General features: G+C 37.2%; 1 protein-coding gene across 7 annotated transcripts in view; it reads left to right on the forward strand.

Moving 5' to 3' along the window:
* CFAP20DC (CFAP20 domain containing) overlaps window positions 1-20,837 on the forward strand; it is a 270,326-nt gene that overhangs the window by 93,470 nt on the left and 156,019 nt on the right. For all 7 annotated transcript variants that reach the window (XM_059880049.1, XM_059880048.1, XM_059880047.1 and 4 more), the window contains one exon: window positions 11,748-11,862. In XM_059880049.1, the coding sequence (XP_059736032.1) occupies window positions 11,748-11,862 (115 nt within the window). The remainder of the gene's footprint in view (window positions 1-11,747; window positions 11,863-20,837) is intronic.

Raw genomic sequence — 20,837 nt, forward strand, 5'->3', positions numbered from 1 at the left:
AACGTTCATCGCAGCACTGTTTATAATAGCCAAGACATGGAAGCAACCTAGATGTCCATCAGCAGATGAATGGATAAGAAAGCAGTGGTACATATACACAATGGAGTATTACTCAGCCATTAAAAAGAATACATTTGAATCAGTTCTAATGAGGTGGATGAAACTGGAGCCTATTATACAGAGTGAAGTAAGCCAGAAGGAAAAACACCAATACAGTATACTAACGCATATATATGGTATTTAGAAAGATGGTAACAATAACCCAGTGTACGAGACAGCAAAAGAGACACTGATGTATAGAACAGTCTTATGGACTCTGTGGGAGAGGGAGAGGGTGGGAAGATTTGGGAGAATGGCAATGAAACATGTAAAATATCATGTAGGAAACGAGTTGCCAGTCCAGGTTCGATGCACGATGCTGGATGCTTGGGGCTGGTGCACTGGGAGGGCCCAGAGGGATGGTATGGGGAGGGAGGAGGGAGGAGGGTTCAGGATGGGGAACACATGTATACCTGTGGCGGATTCATTTTGATATTTGGCAAAACTAATACAATTATGTAAAGTTTAAAAATAAAATAAAATAGAAAAAAATAAAATAAAATAAAACCAAATGTGAAATATTTATTATAATAAATGTTAACAATAGAAAGCTATATTGTGCTTTAAATAGAACATGAAGGCATCTTAGGTGCAGAATTACTCCGCTTCATTAAGGACAGAAGAATCCTTAATGAATTTAAACTTTAGCAGAAGTGATCCAAGGAAAGCTAATGAAATAAAACTCCCTTTTGATGATTGTGAAGCCTAGGAATGAATGTATAAGGCAGACTTTATACATGAAACCACCTCCTATAAAACTTTAAACTTCAGTATACAGCTTTATCAGCTATGTACCTAAACATCATTGCACATATTTAAATATACTGTTTAATTATAAATAGTAATTATACCTAGAGCTATTTGATAGCATCACTAAAGACGTACATTTCAATTTTGTTCACAACAGGAAAAACAGCATTTTACCTTTAAAAATGAATGATTCTAATAAATTAATTAAGTCATTAGAAGTCTGACATCAGTTTTGCAAGTTCATTCTGACCTGAAGTGAACATTCACAAGTGATTGTAAATGACTGTATATATACAGAAGAAAAGTGACTAGGTAACCTGAATAGATAAGGATATCTATGCTTTTGGAAGGTTGCTACCATTTACTCAGATACTCACTGAGATTGCCATTGTGGGAAAAAAATTGTCAATCAAGATGAAGATATAAAAGTGAATTGAAAATTCAATTGAAAAGTAATTTTACTTTCAAATGGTTTGCAAATATAAATGTTAAGTTTGAAATGAGTGTCGTTAATGACCATAGCTGAGAGAGTTACATACCTGCTGATCACTAAAATAGTATAATAAATGAGGTTGATTTTCCCGTTGACTACCCTATTTTTTCTTAATGTGGTCTCATTACTTTTTCTATCACATGGCTGACCCTTAGCTATCAGTGCTCACTTACAGATGTAAGAAATGTATTAACTCGTACTTTAAAAAAAAAAAAAATGTGTATTTAAGTGCAAGAGGAGTGATGCAAGTATTGCTTGTCTTTTTCTGCTTTGTTAAGTCACAGGAGGTTTTAGATGGTGAAAATCAAGCCTGTATTACAAGTGAAGAGATGTTTTACAAGCAGCCTTCCTTAGCAACTAAATTGTCCCCAAAAAAGCACATAAGCGTAATGAAGCTTTTAAGTCGTCACACATATGCATTTATATTCTGTCTCTCTCATGACTGACTAATTTTAATTTTTTTTTAAGTAGCAATTCAGCTTACTTTCAGAACCATTTAAGCTTAGCACATGATTTTGTTTTCCCTTCAAAACCAACTATTCCTGATTATGAGATAGAGAAGGTTTGCGTATTTATTTTTGCAAAGACAGTAGAATAAAACATCATCATCATTTGAGTGGCTTAGTCCTAAAACCTCTGTCCTAAGCAGGACACATGATCATTTAGAATTTCTTCTAGAAATCAGAGTCATAATAGATTTAACTGAGACCTGTTTTGTGTAAACCAAACCTGACCTCCATAAGGGCAAAGTCATGCCATGCACCCATCTTGTGGTTCTTATCAAGCTTTGTTAGCCCAGGGGGCTCACTTTTCTTAATATATATATTGGATTATGTTAAAAGACCTGCTATAGAAAGGAATATATTTCTACGTAGTCCTCAGGAATATTCTGTCTGGAATCTGTCAGGTTCTAACTTTCATTTCACTCAATTCTTGTGCAAATGGCACCTTCTCTGGGAAGCCATCCCTGACTACATCTTCTGAAATAATACTTTTCACCCCATCTCCATCAGCTTGTTGTGCTTTACTTTTATTTATAGTCCTTATTGAGAGCTAACACATTATATGTCTCATTGTTCACTTGCTTCTTGTTTATTACTACTATCTTCTTCGATTAACACATATGCCTCATGAGGGCAGGGACTTTGTTTGATTCACTATGACATCCCCAGTATTTCCTTCCAGACTTGACACTAAGTAGGTGCATAAAAAGGGCTCCCCTGGTGGCTCAAGTGGTAAAGAATCCACCTGCAATGTGGGAGACTTGGGTTCGATCCCTGGGTTAGGAAGATCCCCTGGAGGAGGGCATGGCAACCCACTCCAGTATTCTTGCCTGGAGAATCCTCATGGACAGAGGAGTCTGGTGGACTGCAGTTCATGGGGTCGCAAAGAGTCAGACACAACTGAGTGACTAAGCACACACACACAGAAGCATAGTAAATAGATACGCAAATATATGATTCCAGTAGGGCTTCAACAAAGACAGTTCAGCATCTATTTCCCAATTTACTACAAAACTCTCAACCAAGCTCTGTGAGATGCTTTGATAACCAGGATATGGTCTCAGTCCTCAGGGACCTCTCAGGCCAATAGAATAGACAGATTGTAGATAGCAACCTACAGTGACACCCATATTTTTTCACCAAGACTCACAGCAGCAGGATGAAGGATGTCATGGCTCACAGCCCTACCCATTCCCACTTTCCAGTTTGGAGGTTGGTACATCAGTAGAGGATAGTGTGGTCACATATAGGCCAGTCAGATTTTAGTTATAAGAATATTAAAGCAGAAACATACAAAGCGTTTAGTAAGCAATCCACCGCCACCCAGATTGACAGTGGTTAGTACCTAGGTAGAGTTTTCTGTGTGCCAGGCACTGGTCTGAACATTTTATGTATATTTACTTATACACTCCTCACAACAATCCTGTGAGTACTATTAGTTTTCCATATTTTACTGGTGAGGAAACTAATGCACAGAAGGTTTAAGTAAGTTGCCCAGTGTCACACAGCTAAAAATGGTGAAGCCAAAATTTGAACCCAAAACATCTGGCTTCAGAATTATTGCTCTTAATCTTCATGGCCTATTTCCCTACTTGTTGTTAATGATTACTCTAAAATAATAACTACTGCTAAAAAAGCAAAAATGTCAGTACTTGAAAACTATGTTTCCAACTCAAGATGATAATACTGATGAATTTTCAACAATTTTTTCTTCCTCCAAATTGCAGAAATTCTACTTCTCTTGTGCTTATGCATTTGTATATAAGGAAGTTTACAAATTCAGACTACTTTGTGGAATTTAGAAGGAGAGTGCTTGAAACTCTAATACGGGCTTTGGGATACCAAATTCTAGTAACCCTTTTAAACTCAATTAAAATATTACTAGCAAGTGGTAAAACTGAGATATATGAGACCACATTTTCAGTTCAGTTCAGTTCAGTTGCCCAGTCGTGTCCAACTCTTTGTGACCCCATGAACTACAGTAGGCCATGCCTCCCTGTCCATCACCAACTCCTGGAGTCCACCCAAACCCACGTCCATTGAGTCGGTGATGCCATCCAACCATCTCATCTCTGTCGTCCCCTTCTCTTCCTGCCCTCAATCTTTCCCAGCATCAGGGTCTTTTCAAATGAGTCAGCTCTTCCCATCAGGTGGCCAAAGTATTGGAGTTTCAGCTTCAACATCAGTCATACTAGTGAACACCCAGGACTGATCTCCTTTAGAATGGACTGGTTGGATCTCCTTGCAGTCCACGGGACTTTGAAGAGTCTTCTCTAAAACCACAGTTCAAAAGCATTAATTCTTCAGCACTCAGCTTTCTTTATAGTCCAACTCACATCCATACAAGACCACTGGAAAAGCCATAGCCTTGACTAGACGAACCTTTGTTGACAAAGTAATGTCAACTTTTTAATTTTAAAAAGTTTTAAGTTTAACTTTTAAAATTTTTAAAAGTTAAAAGTTTAACTTTTAACTCTGCTTTTTAATATGCTGTCTAGGTTGGTCATAACTTTCCTTCCAAGGAGTAAGCGTCTTTTAAGTTCATGGCTGCAATCACCATCTGCAGTGATTTGGAGCCCTGACAAATAAAGTCAGCCAATGTTTCCATTGTTTCCCCATCTACTTGCCATGAAGTGTTGGGACTATATGCCATGATCTTAGTTTTCTAAATGTTGAGCTTTAAGCCAACTTGTTCACTCTCTCTTTCACTTTCATCAAGAGGCCCTTTAGTTCTTCTTCACTTTGTGCCATAAGGGTGGTGTCATCTGCATATTGAGGTTATTGATATTTCTCCTGGCAATCCTGATTCCAGCCCAGCGTTTCTCATGATGGACTCTGCATAGAAGTTAAATAGGCAGGGTGACAATATACAGCCGTGACGTGCTCCTTTTCCTGTTTGGAGCCAGTCTGTTGTTCCATGTCCAGTTCTAACTGTTGCTTCCTGACCTGCATACAGGTTTCTCAAGACGCAGGTCAGGTGGTCTGGTATTCCCATCTCTTTCAGAATTTTCCACAGTTTATTGTGATCCACACAGTCAAAAGCTTTGACATAGTCAATAAAGGATAAATAGATGTTTTTCTGGAACTCTCTTGCTTTTTAGATGATCCAACAGATGTTGGAAATTTGATCTCTGGTTCCTCTGCCTTTTCTCAAACCAACTTGGACATCTGGAAGTTCACGGTTCACGTATTGCTGAAGACTGACTTGGAGAATTTTAAGCATTGCTTTACTAGCATGTGAGATGAGTGCAATTGTGCAGTGGTTTGAGCATTCTTTGGCATTGCCTTTCCTTGGACATGATGACTCATAAAGTTGACTCTAGTTACTGACCTAATAACACCAAGGAGGAGTAGAAAAAATTCAGTTATAAGGTTGAAAACATGCTGTTGTAAGTAAGAAAATAAAAGTGATTATTTTTAATTTGGAGATCCAAGATGTTTTCAAGGAGTAAGTGGCATATCTAACCCAAACTGTGATGGATGAATATAGTTCAGTTGACATAATAAGAGAAGGGACTTTCCAAGGGAAATGCATAAGCAAAGGCATGGAAAATACAAAAGAATGGAGTATGTTTAAGTAGGAGTGAGAGTGCCGGTATTGTCATTGTGGCAGCCCACTCCAATGTCCCATCATATGTCCTCTGGATTCACCTCTGGTGTCAGCTGCAGCTGCAGAGATCAATTTGATCTAGAATCAAATTGATCTAGTGTCTAGAATCTAGTTTCCTCATCTACAAAATGGAGGATGAATATATTACCTGTAGTGAAGAATTGATGTGAGACTTAGTAAGAGAACGTCTGTGGAATGTGCTAAGAACAGCTACTTAAGAATAGTTGTTTTCCCCACACTCCCTCCAGAGTACATTTCCATCTCTTAGCTACTTCCATATCTCTAGTACCTAGTTCTGTATCTCTAAGGCATTGACTGAATGTTAGTTTAATTAATTAATGAATCAGTAGGAAAATTTGAATAGAAGACCTTGAAGTTGAGTCATTAGTGATGCTGGGCTACAGAGTAGGACTGTTCATCTATGTCACTAAAATGGAAAAAAAAAAAATTGGTTGTCATTGTGGAAGAGGTTTAGGTTTAGATTAAAACTTGTTCTCTTTAAAGTCACCAAGAATGATGACATAAGAGGAAAATTGTGATTCAGGTGCTAGAATTGCTCGTAAGTATGAAGAAATGTTCTAAAAAAGCAGTAGATGACAAATCACTATAGCCTAGACTTAAGGGAAAATAGTTTTTAATGGTTTAAGGTTTTAAAATGTTAGCATCAAATTCAAATGCATATAGACCATTCACCAGTCTTATGCTGAGTCATACAGAGTCTTAGTATTTTTTTTTAATGAAAAACAAATTTTACAAGTATGTTTTCTGATCACAGTGGGACTAAATTAAAAATCAATAGTAATTAAATATATAGGGGAAAAAATACTGTACTGTTTGGAAATTGAATGGCACATTTCTAAGTAATCCAAGATTCAAAGAAAAAAAAGCATATGGAAATTAGAAAATATTTCAAACTGAATAAAAGTTACAATACAACATAATCAGAATTTGTGGGATGCAGCTATAATAATGCTTAGAGGAAAGTTTGTCATTTTAAATGCCTGTATGAGAAAAGAGAAAGATCTAAAATTAATTATCTAACTTTCCATCCTAGGAAGCTAATGGGAAAAAAAAGGTAACAAATTAAACCCAAAATAAGTAGAAGGAAAGAAATTATACAAATAAGATCAGGAAGCAGTAAAATTGAAAAGAAAGAAAAGTTTTTCAACAGCAAAATTGTTTCTTTAAAAAAAATGGACTTCGTAAACCACAGCAGGATTGATTTACTTAAAAAGAGAGAAGTCACAAATTACCAGTGTCAGGAATGAGAGGGTATACCACTACAGATCCTACTGATCCTACAAAAAAGGAATTTATCGCAATAAAGTCAACAATCTTAAATGAAAATTGCAACTTACCAAAACTGAAACAAGAAAAATTGGAAATCTGAGTAGCCCTGTAAATCTATTAAATTGAAGTATAACCTTAATCTTCCTAGAAAGAAAACTTCAGGCACAGATGGTAAAGAATCTGCCTGTAATACAGGAGACCTGGGTTTGATTCCTAGGTTGGGATGTTCTCCTGTAGAAGGAAATGGCAACCCACTCCAGTATTCTTGCCTGGAGAATTCCATGGACAGAGGAGCCTAGCCAGCTACAGTCCATGGGGTTGCAAAGAGTCAGAAGCTACTGAGCGACTTAGCATTAAAGAATAATTAGCAGCATTTTGAACAAATTTTTAAATAATAGAGGCGGAAACACTTTCCAAATCACTTTATGAAATTAAATTCTGTTATCAAAACCTGACATAGATATTTCAAGAAAATTATATACCAGTGTCCCTCATGAACATAAGTGTAAAAATCCTCAACAGAAATGCTAGCACAATTGAAACTTACACCCAGAATATAAGGTTGGTTCCACATTTGAAAAGCAATCACCATAATTCAGTATATAGACAGAATAAAGGAGAAAGATAATAGGATCATTTATCAATACAGAAAAAAAATTTTACAAAATTCTACACCTTTTCATGATTTAAAAAGTTTCAAAAAACTAGAAATAGAAGGAAAGTTTCTCTGATAAAAGAAACCTACATCTAAAATCATATTTAGTAGAAACTTAGTGAACATTTTCCCCTTATGATCAAGAACAAGGCAAGATCTTCTACTCTCATCACTTCTGTTCCATATATTGTGGAGATCCTAAACCAAGACAGTAATGCCAGAAAAAATAAATAAAAGGTATAAAAATTGAAAAAAACAAAAGTTGAAATCTTTATTTACTGAAGACATGGTTGTGTATGTAGAAAATTCTCAGGGACCTAGCAAACCACTACTAAAACTCATGAATGAATGAAGTAAGGTCATAGGAAACAAGGTCTATATACAAAACTCAATGGTATTTCTATATACTATTCTGCTTATTTAACTTATATGCAGAGTACATCATGAGAAACACTGGGCTGGAAGAAGCACAAGCTAGAATCAAGATTGCTGGGAGAAATATCAATAACTTCAGATATGCAGATGACACCACCCTTATGGCAGAAAGTGAAGAAGAACTAAAGAGCCTCTTGATAAAGTGAAAGAGGAAAGTGAAAAAGTGGGCTTAAAGCTCAACATTCAGAAAACTAAGATCATGGCATCCGGTCCCATCACTTCATGGCAAATAGATGGGGAAACAGTGGCTGACTTTATTTGTCAGGGCTCCAAAATCACTGCAGATGATGATTGCAGCCATGAAATTAAAAGACGCTTACTCCTTGGAAGAAAGGTTATGACCAACCTAGACACCATATTAAAAAGCAGAGACATTAGTTTGCCAACAAGCGTCGTTTAGTCAAGGCTGTGATTTTTCCAATAGTCATGTATGGATGTGAGAGTTGGACCATAAAGAAAGCTGAGCACTGAATAATTGATGCTTTTGAACTGTGGTGTTGGAGAAGACTCTTGAGAGTCCCTTGGACTGCAAGGAGATCCACCCCGTCCATCCTAAAGGAAATCAGTCCTGAATATTCATTGGAAGGACTGATGTTGAAGCTGAAGCTCCAATACTTTGGCCGCCTGATGCGAAGAGCTGACTCAGTTGAAAAGACCCTGATGCTGGGAAAGATTGAAGGCGGGAGGAGAGGGGGACGACAGAGGATGAGATGGTTGGATGGCATCACTGACTCAATGGACATGAGTTTGAGTAGGCTATGGGAGTTGGTGATGGTCAGGGAGGCCTGGCGTGCATCAGTCCATGGGGTCTCAAAGAGTCAGACATGACTGAGTGACTGAATTGAATTGAAAGCATTGTGAAACAAATTAAACAAGGCCTAAATAAATGGAGAGAGATATCATGCAAGTGATTGACTCAGTATAGTTCTCCTTAAATTGATCAATAGATTCAACACAATCCAGTTAAACTCTCAATAACTTGTTTTTTTAGCAGAAAATAAGAGGATCTTAAAATCTGTATGGAAAAGCAAGAGCCAAACAGATCTTAGACAAAACCAACTTGAAGAGTTTCTTTACCTAGTTTTAAGACTTAACTGTGAATCTACAGTAATGAAAGCAGTGTGACATTGGTGTAAGAATGGGTAAATGAAGCAAATGGATTCATATGGAGTAAAGAGTCCAGAAATAAACACACACATATTTATAGTCGATTGAGTTTCAGCAAAGCACCAAGACATTTCAGTGAGTAAAGAAGTCTTTAATAAGTGATGGTAGGACAGCTGGATAAACATACAGAAAGGAAAGAACCATACCCAGTACCTTACACAGCACAGAGAAGTTGATGTGAGATGAATCGTGGGCTAAATGTAGAAACTGAAGCTATAAAGATGTGAAAGGAAACAGAAAAGTACTTTCACAACTTTGAAGTAGGTGAGGATTTTTTAAGACAGAAAGCACTGCTATAAATAATGATCAACTGGACATCATGAAAATTAAAAACTTCTGCTTATTAAAACTCATCGTTAAGCAATAAGCTAATCGAGATAAAGCATATGTGAGTCTTCTGTGTTCTATTCTTGATACTTTTCTCTAACTTAGAGATTATTTCCAAATAAAAAGATACCATTACGATAACATGCAAGAAAATACTCAGTTTATATATATATAAACACACAAACATATACATAAATGAGATTGAACACTAAAATCTGTACATTTCAGTTATACATATCTTACCCCAATAAATAAAGAGACCATATCTGTTTATCTTTATGATATCTATTCATCATGCATGGTAGAATGTTGACCCTCTTGTAGGCTCCTGTTGTGCACAATACATTATTATAAACTCCTTACCTTAGCATAAAGCCCCAGCATGATTTGGTCTATTACCTCTCCTTTCTATCTCATGTCTCTCTCTTACATATTAAGTCCTAGCCCTGCTGACTTTACTGTCTAAAGTAGTTTATTTCTTGGTATTTTCTAGTTCAGTCTCTTTGTCTCCTTCATTGCATTTGGGATAACTCGCATTTGTTTTGTCTCATTATACTTTTTTTACCTGCCTTTTCCACAGGACTAGAAGCTCTAGGAAGGTCGAGATCCTGACTTTTTCACTGTTGTATTCCCCAAAATATACCCAGGATGTTGGCTTGGCTCAGGGAATATTGGTTGAAAAAGTGAATGAATGAATGTTCCTGTTGTTCCATCTGTTGATGAAGTGGGAGTATACTCAGATAGTCCTCTGTTTGGAATTTGATCCATACCTCTTCAAATAAAAATGACATAGTCTTATCCCTACAAGCAAAGCAAACCTTAATAAAATGGTGTCTCAAATAAGTTTTTGGTTGATGGCAATCAAACATTTTGTTTGATTCAAGGGAATTTTTTGTTCTCATTTTCTTTGCAAAATTGCTGTATGTATAGTTTTTCATTTCCTAATCAGTATTTGATACTGAAGAGAGTTAATAGCAGCCCTTTTGACAATGCCTTACAAACATATTTGATCCTGAATCCTATGGTAAAATGTTTGAGAACACTAGCCATATGGATACATTTATTATTTCAAATATATATAAACATATTGCTGCACTATCTATGTAATGAAAGTTACATAAATACACTTTAAAAGGTTGGTATGAAAGGTGATCTAATATTTTTTGCCTCCCCTCCATGTGTTCCTCCCACTTTGAATATAGTACCCTAGGGCAAATATTCTACATTTTCTTAATCTCTGTAAGGGTAAAACCTCAGTAGTGTTAACACTTTTACATTTTAAACCTTGACTCTGACAATGACTTGAAACGCTTTATTGCTTTTTAAATGAATTTATGCTATTGTTTAGTGCAGGTAGGGTAGAATTTTTAGGTCTGGGGAATATTCTGAAATCATTTCTCCTAATATTTATTGTACCTATTTTTTAACATTGTTTACTGATAGTTTTAATGAGATTAGAAAAGTGTGAAGGGGAGGCAAGGGATAGGTCTGGAAAAGCCTGTGTTGATTTACACTATAGTTAATTACACTATAAATATTGGTAGCAGTATATTTGAATGAAATGTCTTCTTGAGGAATTGCTAATTGTAGAAAATTTGCAGTTAGTGCATCCAGACAAAGTTGCTCAAAAATGGGGTAAATATCACTATTATTGGAGAATAAAAAGACAGTTTTTAAGGAAGCATCAATGCTTCAGTATAGCAGCTTGAGACAGGTTTGGCTATTTTAAGCCTGCTCTGTTACCTCTGAGACCTAAAAGAAGCAGAACATAAAAATGAGCCTCTATCAATTTGAAGCAAACCTAATCCCTGTGATCATAGCTGTGGTCTAAATCTATTAAAGATGTTCAAATTCAGTGTCCTTGGTATCACTGTGGGTTGACCTGAGTAGTGAGCAATAAACTTGTGTATTATAATTCTGGCTTGAAGATATGTGCTTGGAAAGTGAAACCGACAGTCAGTGTTTTGTGTCTGTCTCTAAGCAGGCCAAGAGCCTATATAAAATGACAGGTGAATTTTTAGGAAAAGAAACCCATAATGTTTTCCTATTTAGTAGGTGACAGTATGTCCCAAGATAACACAAGCTTAAGGGGCTGGAACAAGCATGGTTATTAAAGGCTAGCAGCTTCTCAGTTCATACAAATTGAATTTTTTCATAGGCTGGAAGACTAGTAATATAGGGTAGAGTACTGAAATAAATTAGCATATTAAGTGAATTTATACACTCAGGCATGTGTGCACTTTGAATTTAAGGAAGACATTTTATTACTTCTTCAAAGAAAAAGGCAATTTTTAAATTCTGCATTTGATCTCCCTGTTGAAAAGGGCCTATATGATAGATTACATCAGTTTGATGATTATCCAAAAAAGTGGTTATTATATTGATGGGAATCTTTTTATCTTCTCTCTCTTTTTTCAGAATTACTGATTTGAGGAACATAAAAAGAAGATTGTATTTATCTACAGTCCATAAGGAATTGTCTTCAACCCCTCTTCATGCAAAAATCCCACTCTTCATGATCAAGCGCAAAATTGTAAGTGTCACATGAATATTGCTTAAAATATTAAATTCATTTCAGTAAATATGAATTCTGGGCCTATGCTGTATATGAAGCATTTGTTAGGTTACATGATTGTATTAAAAATGAATAGATGTTTTCTCTTCCCTCCAGTTAAAGAGCTTAAGATTTATGAAGTGGAAAAATATAATTGTTTGAATATCTAGAGTTTCACCAAAACTGTGATAGGAAGCACAGTAGAGAGAGAATGTGCTGTTGGTACAGTGAAAGGGATGGAAATCGATCTGACTGCAGGATAAGAAAAGGTTTCACAATTGCACTCATCTCACATGCTAGTAAAGTAATGCTCAAAATTCTCCAAGCCAGGCTTCAGCAATATGTGAACCATGAACTTCCAGATGTCCAAGCTGGTTTTAGAAAAGGCAGAGGAACCAGAGATCAAATTGCCAACATCCACTGGATCATCAAAAAAGCAAGAGAGTTTCAGAAAAACATCTATTTCTGCTTTATTGACTATGCCAAAGCCTTTGACTGTGGATCACAATAAACTGTGGAAAATTCTGAAAGAGATGGGAATACCAGACCACCTGAGCTGCCTCTTGAGAAACCTATATGCAGGTCAGGAAGCAACAGTTAGAACTGGACATGGAACAACAGACTGGTTCCAAATAGGAAAAGGAGTACGTCAAGGCTGTATATTGTCACCCTGCTTATTTAATTTATATGCAGAGTACATCATGAGAAACGCTGGGCTGGAAGAAGCACAAGCTGGAATCAGGATTGCCAGGAGAAATATCAACAACCTCGATATGCAGATGACACCACCCTTATGGCAGAAAGTGAAGAACTAAAGAGCCTCTTGATGAAAGTGAAAGAGGAGAGTGAAAAAGTTGGCTTAAAGCTCAACATTCAGAAAACAAAGATCATAACATCTGGTCCCATCACTTCATGGCAAATAGATGGGGAAACAGTGGAAACAGTGGCTGACTTTATTTGTCTGGGCTCCAAAATCACTGCAGATGGTGACTGCAGCCATGAACTTAAAAGATGCTTACTCCTTGGAAGGAAAGTTATGACCAACCTAGACAGCTTATTAAAAAGGAGAGACATTACTTTGTCAACAAAGGTCCGTCTAGTCAAGGCTATGGCTTTTCCAGTTAGTCATGTGTAGATGTGAGAGTTGGACCATAAAGAAAGCTGAGCGCTGAAGAATTGATGCTTTTGAACTGTGGTGTTGGAGAAGATTCTTGAGAATCCCTTGGACTGCAAGGAGATCCAACCAGTCCATCCTAAAGGAGATCAGTCCTGGGTGTTCATTGGAAGGACTGATGTTGAAGCTGAAATTCCAATAGTTTGGCCACTTGTTGCGGGGAACTGACTCATTTGAAAAGACCCTGATGCTGGGAAAGATTGAGGGCAGGAGGAGAAGGGGATGACAGAGCATAAGATGGTTGGATGGCATCACCGACTCAATGGACATGAGTTTGGGTAAACTCCAGGAGTTGATGATAAACAGGGAGGCCTGGTGTGCTGCAGTTCATTGAGTTGCAAAGAGTTGGACACGACTGAGTGAACACTGAACATGAAGGAGATTGTTCTTTTCATTGACTTTGAAGGACTGTATTAGTAGAATTTCAACAGGTAGAGATGAAAAACTGAGCATTTCTAGCATAAGTGAAAATGTGGAGGCTAGAAAGTGGTGCATATTTGAAGAAGAGAGGATGATACATCATTGTTGCCAGATTTCTTAAAGTAGCCTTAAGGAAACCTCAGTTCTGTAATCCAATAGCCTGATACAGGTTGGGAGATTTTTATAACCTCTGAGACCCCAAGTAGCATAATGTATAAGTAGGTAAGCAGTAGGTAACAGGCTAATAAATTTTGGCCTAATATGACTGACTAGTCTTTTTCAAATGTCAGTCATTTCAGTACTACTCTCATGACTTTACCATATTTGGATACTAACTGTTCCAGTGTAAATAATACTTTACTTTTAAACGAACTCAACTTTATTTTTTTACTTAAATTTATTTTTAAGTTATATCACACTTATGAATGGAAAACCAGTATAACTTTACAGAAATAGAAATTAACCATAACAATGAACATACTGAAAACAAACAGTATTTTAGAGTCTAGTTAAGTACTATTTCCTGTTAAGGGTTCTGTCCTGAGGCCTACTCTTAAATTAATAGGAACTTATCAAGAGTTAGATACATGTTGAAACATTTTCTTGGGCATAATTAGGATTGAAACAAAACTGATAGAGGGAAATTTGTATTCTGTGATCCATAGCCATTTAATGCCATGCCCATGAACAGTCTAAAACCATTCACATGCAATGCATATTCCACTCTTTGGGAGCCACTTTAGAGAGAAAAGGAAACTATTAAGCTTGGTTTGAAGAGGAACATACAGTCAATTCTGTGCTTGGGAAGATTAATCTGGTAGTGACATTTGGAATGGCTTGAGGGGACTAAAAAGTGCAGACGAGGATATCATATGCAGTACTCCAGATTGGGATAATGAGGACTAGGGCAATAGCAGTAGAGGAATGGATGTGAAATAACATCAGAAACTTATGGTCCAATGAACTAAGACATATTTAAACAGAGCGGTTCTGTGTCATGTAGTACATGCTGCGTGAGCAGAACCCACAGTGACTGTGGAGCACCAGGGGAATGATCAGAGAAGGGCTCCTAAAGAAGAGGATGTCTGAGCTGGACCCTGAAAGATAAGAAGGCATTAACCAGGTTGAGTGGGGGTGGTATTCCTAGAAGAGAAATAGTAGCAGTAAGAGTAGCTGCATGAGATGCGCAGGTAAGTCCAATAATTCAGTGTTGCTGAAAAGAGACCAGTAGGAAAGTAGTAAGGCTGGAGAGGAAAACCGGGCAACTTCCTGGTAGGCTTTGTGTTTACAGCCACAGATCCTGAACTTTTATCTCATAGGTGATAGGGAGCTACCGAAGGGCTTGCAGGAGGAGTGCCGGGTCAGATTTGCATTTTAGATGGAGTATCACTTTGGAGGATGGGTGGGAAGGATGAGACTAGAAGTCAGCAGGACCAGTTAGAAAGTCAGTGCAATTGTAGCAAGAAGGTAAGCTCCATGAGAGCAGGGTTTTATATCATTTTGTCAGTCTTGTATCCCCAGTGCCTATAGCAGGACCTGACTCCTCCTAGACACTTGGAGATTCAGATGGTAAAGAATCTGCCTGCAGTGCAGGAGACCCAGGTTCAATCCCTGAGTTAGGAAGATCCCCTGGAGAAGGGACTAGCGACCCACTCCAGGAATAGCAATCTGGAGAATTCCATGGACAGAGGAGCCTGATAGTGATAGCTTACTGTGAATGATGTTGAATTCGTGATCTCCAAAGAAGAAGATTTATCTTCAGGACCAACGACCAGGTTTGATCACTCAAGAGCTTTTTTGTAGCGAAGTTTTATTAAAGTATATAAAGGGACAGAGGAAGCTTCTGACATAGACATCAGAAAGGGGATGGAGAGTGCTCCCCTCACTAGTCTTAACAAGGGAGCTATATACTTTTTCAATTGGTTATTACAGTAAGTCAAAAGAATGTCTAAAGGTTGTAAAGGTCTTACCAGACCCACTCCCAGAATATACATTTTAAGATAACAGGATTAGTCAGAAGATTCTTAAGAGGGAGAAAGATGTCCTCAAGCAGGATACATTGTTGTTATATAATCATTGTTACAGAGTTTAAGGGAAAACATATCCTTGAGCAAGATGAGTTGTTTTGTTGTGCAATCATCAGCTCTGGGCTTTAAAAAAAAATTTTTTTTCCTTTTCTTTTCCTTGAGAACTCCAGACCCCTTGATCCCCCTTGAAAGCCCCAGACCCCTCTCTCCTCCTCAGGGACCCCAGACTTCTTATCAACCTACCTAGGAATTGACTCTCCCAGTAGGCTACAGTCCATGAGGCCACAAAGAGTTGGACATGACTGAGCAATGAAGACACACACAGAGACAGTCAATAATTATAAAAATGGATGAATGAGTAGATGAATAATCTAGGTAAAAGAAATGAGGTCCTGAAGTTGGAAAATAGAAATCAGAGTGTAGATGAGGAAGCGGAGTTGGAAAATAACTATAGGTAATAGTTTTAATTGAAAATTAATTAGAAATGAAGAAGGAAAAGTCAAGGATGACGCTGAGTTGGCTTCCTAGTTTGAATGACTGGCGACAGAATCAATACATAGAAATCCAGGAGAAAGGTTAAAAAGGAAACATGGAAATGTTGGTAAAGGAGTCTGAAACATTCAGATTGAGAATTCGGGCTGATTTTGGGGCCTCTTGATGAAAGTGAAAGAGGAGAGTGAAAAAGTTGGCTTAAAACTCAACATTCAGAAAACGAAGATCATGGCATCAAGTCACATCACTTTATGGCAAATAGATGGGGAAACAGTGAGAGACTTTATTTTGGGAGGTTCCAAAATCATTGCAGATGGTGATTGCAGCCATGAAATTAAAAGATACTTATTCCTTGGAAGAAAAGCTATGACCAACCTAGATAGCATATTGAAAAGCAGAGACATTACTTTGCTGACAAAGGTCCATCTAGTCAAAGCTATGATTTTTCTAGTAGTCATGTATGGATGTGAGTTGGACTTAAAGAAAGCTGAGCACCAAAGAATTGATGCTTTTGAACTGTGGTGTTGGAGAAGATTCTTGAGAGTTCCTTGGACTGCAAGAAGATCCAACCAGTCCATCCTGAAGGAAATCAGTCCTGAATATTCATTAGAAGGGCTTCCCTGGTGGCTCAGACGGTAAAGCATCTGCCTACAATGTGGGAAACCCGGGTTCAATCCCTGGGTTAGGAAGATCCTCTGGAAGAGGAAATGGCAACCCACTCCGGTATTCTTGCCTGGAAAATCCTATGGATGGAGGAGCGTGGTAGGCTACAGTCTATGGGGTCGCAGAGAGTCGGACACGACTGAAAGACTTCACTTTCATTCATTGGAAGGACTGATGCTGAAGCTGAAACTCCAATACTTTGGCCACCTGATGTGAAGAACTGACTCAATGGAAAAGACCCTGATGCTGGGAAAGATTGCAGGTGGGAGGAGAAGAGGACGACAAAGGATGAGATGGTTGCATGGCATCACCGAGTTTATGGACATGAGTTTGAGTAAGCTCCGGGAGTTGGTGATGAACATGGAAGCCTGGCGTGCTGCAGTCCATGGGGTCGCATAGAGTTGGACATGACTGAGTGACTGAACTGAACTGAACTCAGCATACAAGTGGCACCTAAAATCATGAGAATGGATGAAATTGCCTGCAAAGAGAATAGAGAGTGGCAGCAGCAACAATAAAAGAGTCTAGAGGAGGAAATGCAAGGACTTGCCCAGGAAAAGGGATGGGCAAAGGAAGAAGAATGCGTGAAGGAGGCAGGGCAACAATGAGAAAGTGATGCGAAGCATGAAGCAGAGTAAAGTGTGTCGAAACCAACAAAGTTTTGCTAAGAGAAAGTCAGTATGTGAAAATATTTGGGAATATGGCTATCAAGAGGCCATAAGTAACTTCATTAACAAGTTTTGATGTATGAATCAGTGCAGTGGGCTGAGCAAATGGAAGGTGGAGACATGGGAACATCCTGATCATTGTTTTTAGGGCCTGATGCTAAAGTGGCTATAAATAGGGAAGGGGAGGAATCAAGAAAAACTGAGGTTTTGAGTCTGAGAAATCTTGGAGACTGAACCAATAATACATAGAGCTGGACTGTGGAATAAATTGATGGTTTATGTTTATAGAAGAATTATTTTAATTCGTTGTATATTAAACATTCACAAATGCAAAAGATTAAATGCAAATACTTCAGTTATTAAGGTTTAATTATTTAAGACATTAAGGAAATGCTTTAGTGCCTTACAAATAAAATTATATCCATTGTCTTATATTTGGGTATGATTTCCTTATTCATCTAAGATTGTTTAGAGTTCAGTGTTAGGTAGTTTCCAAGAGTTAAATCATATGTAAGACCCATACATTATTCTGTGTGTGGTTAATAAGTTAGGATTGTCATTACCTTGCTTTTGTGACTTCAGTCACCCTTGTCGATTGACTAACTGAAGTGTCTGAATATAGTTTTGAAATCTGAAGTAATCATTCTGTACATAATTATAATCTACACACATAGGCCAAACTTTAGATAAGGATTTTATCTCCTATTTGCTCTTTAGGTGCTACATCTTCCAGGAAGCCCTCCATGGTTTCCCCTCTGTTGACTAGACATTTTTGGGTACAGTTATCATCATTACCATCCACAGATTCATAATTCTCATAACACTTGTTCACCCAGCACTTTAATTCTGTGTTTACATGTCTGTCTCCCCCTTTAGACTGTCAGCATGTCTCATTTGGCTTTTATTCCTGGTCCTTATGAGTGTAGAACATATTAAGTGCTTAGTAACTGTTGAACAATTGACAGGTCCTAATATGCCTAGTAACTTGGGACATAAAATAATGAGTTTATCATGGACAAATTGTATAAGCTTTCTAATGTGCTTACATGTTCTATAAATGTCCAGGAGTATTCAAGCAACTATTAAGAAACTCGATTCTAAAACTTTATCTCATTTTTCCTCATCACCCACCCCCAACCCCGTCTAGGAGATGCTACAGCAGTAGAGGGTGTTTCCTTTCCACTACTAGTATAGTCTGTTCCAAATGAGTCCTTATTGAATCAAAACTGAGTCATGTTTTAAGGGAAATTTCCACAAAGAGCAGTAAGGTGACACAGAGCACTCCATTCATTCAAAATGCCATGACTAGGGTTCTCCCTGGTGTTGGGGTGATATTGGCCCCAGTTCTCTGCTTTTTGCCAAAGCACTTTTCACTTTTTTCTGCTTTTAAAGAGCCATAGATATTTTGTTGATAAACTTCAAAATATAGTATTTTAAAAGCATTTCAGCTGACATTTTAAATCAGGCAATTTCACATAATATTTCTGACCTCTTTTTTAAAAAATTGAGACATTAACTGACTCTGCTTTCTTGAACATCAGGAAGTCAGAGCTGAGTGGCAACTGCACACTTATAATGGAGCTTTAAGTTCTCCTATGAAGTTTAATCTTCTCCATTCGTAAGAATGTGGGTACAGTCAGAGCTTTTCTGGTTGACTCATTTAAGTGACCTACCTGGCCCCTCTCAACTATAGTTTGCAACCGCTAATTTTGAGGAAATTGCCAAATGGTCCAGTTTTCCTTGGATCCTTAGCTAAAGCCTTCACATAACCAGAGGCAGCAAATAGAGTTGATATTTTTATAGCCACACTGACATGAATATTTATTTAGAGGCTACTTACTGTTCCAGTTACTGTAGAATGTTCACCCTATCTAATAAAAAATTTTATTTTTCATGTTATTCTTAATTATGATGGATTCATCTTAACATTTAGCTTATAACATTTTATACTTTTAATTTAGGTTTTCAATGACAAGAGCAATTTTAAAAGTTAATAACCATCCTATTAAACAGTGGAGGTAGCCACTTAGTCAGGACTCACTGAAATCAATCTTACTTCTTCTTTAATATAATTTCAATTAGTTGGTGATGGTATCAGATGAACATCAATGTCTTGCCACCAAAGTATGTATTAATGTACAGTGAATTTAATTCTATTTGAATAGGAAGTCTGAGGATGAGATACTGCTGAAAATGAATCTTTCATTGGCGATATAACAAAGTAGTATGATAAATTACAACACCAAATTCTTTTAGTAATTTTTACCACTCAACACCCACTGTTTGTCATTTAAATAGATAGAATTACTCTTTAGGAGTTGTATTTTCTTGTACCACAACTCTGATGGAATATGTTATAGATTTTATTACAAACTGAAAGTGTGGCATATTGTTTTTAAATTTTTTCCTTAAAGATTATTTTTCCCATAGACCCAATTATTTAGAAATTTTTTCATTCTCAACAATATTTAATTTCATGAGTGTCAATGAATGAACAGAGAAAGGGGGAGACAGACTTTTTAGATCTATATTCAATATATAATTAGAGAATGGCTTCTCAGTAAGATCATTCTAACCTAGAATCCAAAATAGTATTTATGGTACTTAAATTTGACAGTTTGTAAATGTTTTCATGTGCAAATTATTTATTATCTGTTTTTCACTCCATTCACCTGTCTAGTATGGTTGTTGAAGAGATTTGGGCAAAGAAGAGCACTTTCATGCTTTTCTCTGCTGACCCTGAATGGTTATGTGTAGTGGGAACAACTACACATAAAAATGTTTGTTCCGAGAAATGAATGATTACCTAGTATAAGGATCACCGTCTTTTCAAATCATATGAACAGGCAGATATTGTTAAAGTGTGGGCCTCCAGAGCTAGATTGTAGGGGGTTTGACTCCTAGTTGTCATTTCCTGTCTTTGGGCCCCTGGGCAAGTCAGTTATCTCTCTGTGCTTCAGTTTCCTCATAGGTTAGGTTATAGCAACTACAGAATCTGCTTTATAGAGTTGCTAGTATTAAATAAGTTATTACTTAGAACCTTGCCAAGCTCATAGTAAGTGCTTTAGTTAATGTTAGTTCATACTTATTACCATTTTACTATTTTCTCTTGACCTGAATCAATGTTTTATAATTTATGAATATGTTATCATAATAAAAGTCTAAATTTGCAGTTTGTTTCAGTGAACAGATGTTTGTTGAGCCCCTTCTGTAGGCCAAGGTCTGTGACAAATGAATCCAGAGGTGAATGAAACACAGTCTTTTCATCAAGGAGATTATAGTAGGCAGAGGAGGCAACCGTGTACACAGTTAATGATGATGGACTGTGTTAATACCAAACTAGTCTTAGGTGGGGAATGCCGGTAAAAGGAAGTATCAGACTTGCCTAGCCAAGTTTGAGCTTGTTCTAAGTGGAGATACTGGAGCTAAATTGTGAATACACACAAATGAAAGCATGGAGGTTCATGTCATGTTTGATCCCTTAACTGGGATATATAATGAGAATGTACA

This window comes from Bos taurus, chromosome 22 (assembly GCF_002263795.3).
Source record: "Bos taurus isolate L1 Dominette 01449 registration number 42190680 breed Hereford chromosome 22, ARS-UCD2.0, whole genome shotgun sequence".
Lineage (NCBI taxonomy): Eukaryota > Metazoa > Chordata > Mammalia > Artiodactyla > Bovidae > Bos > Bos taurus.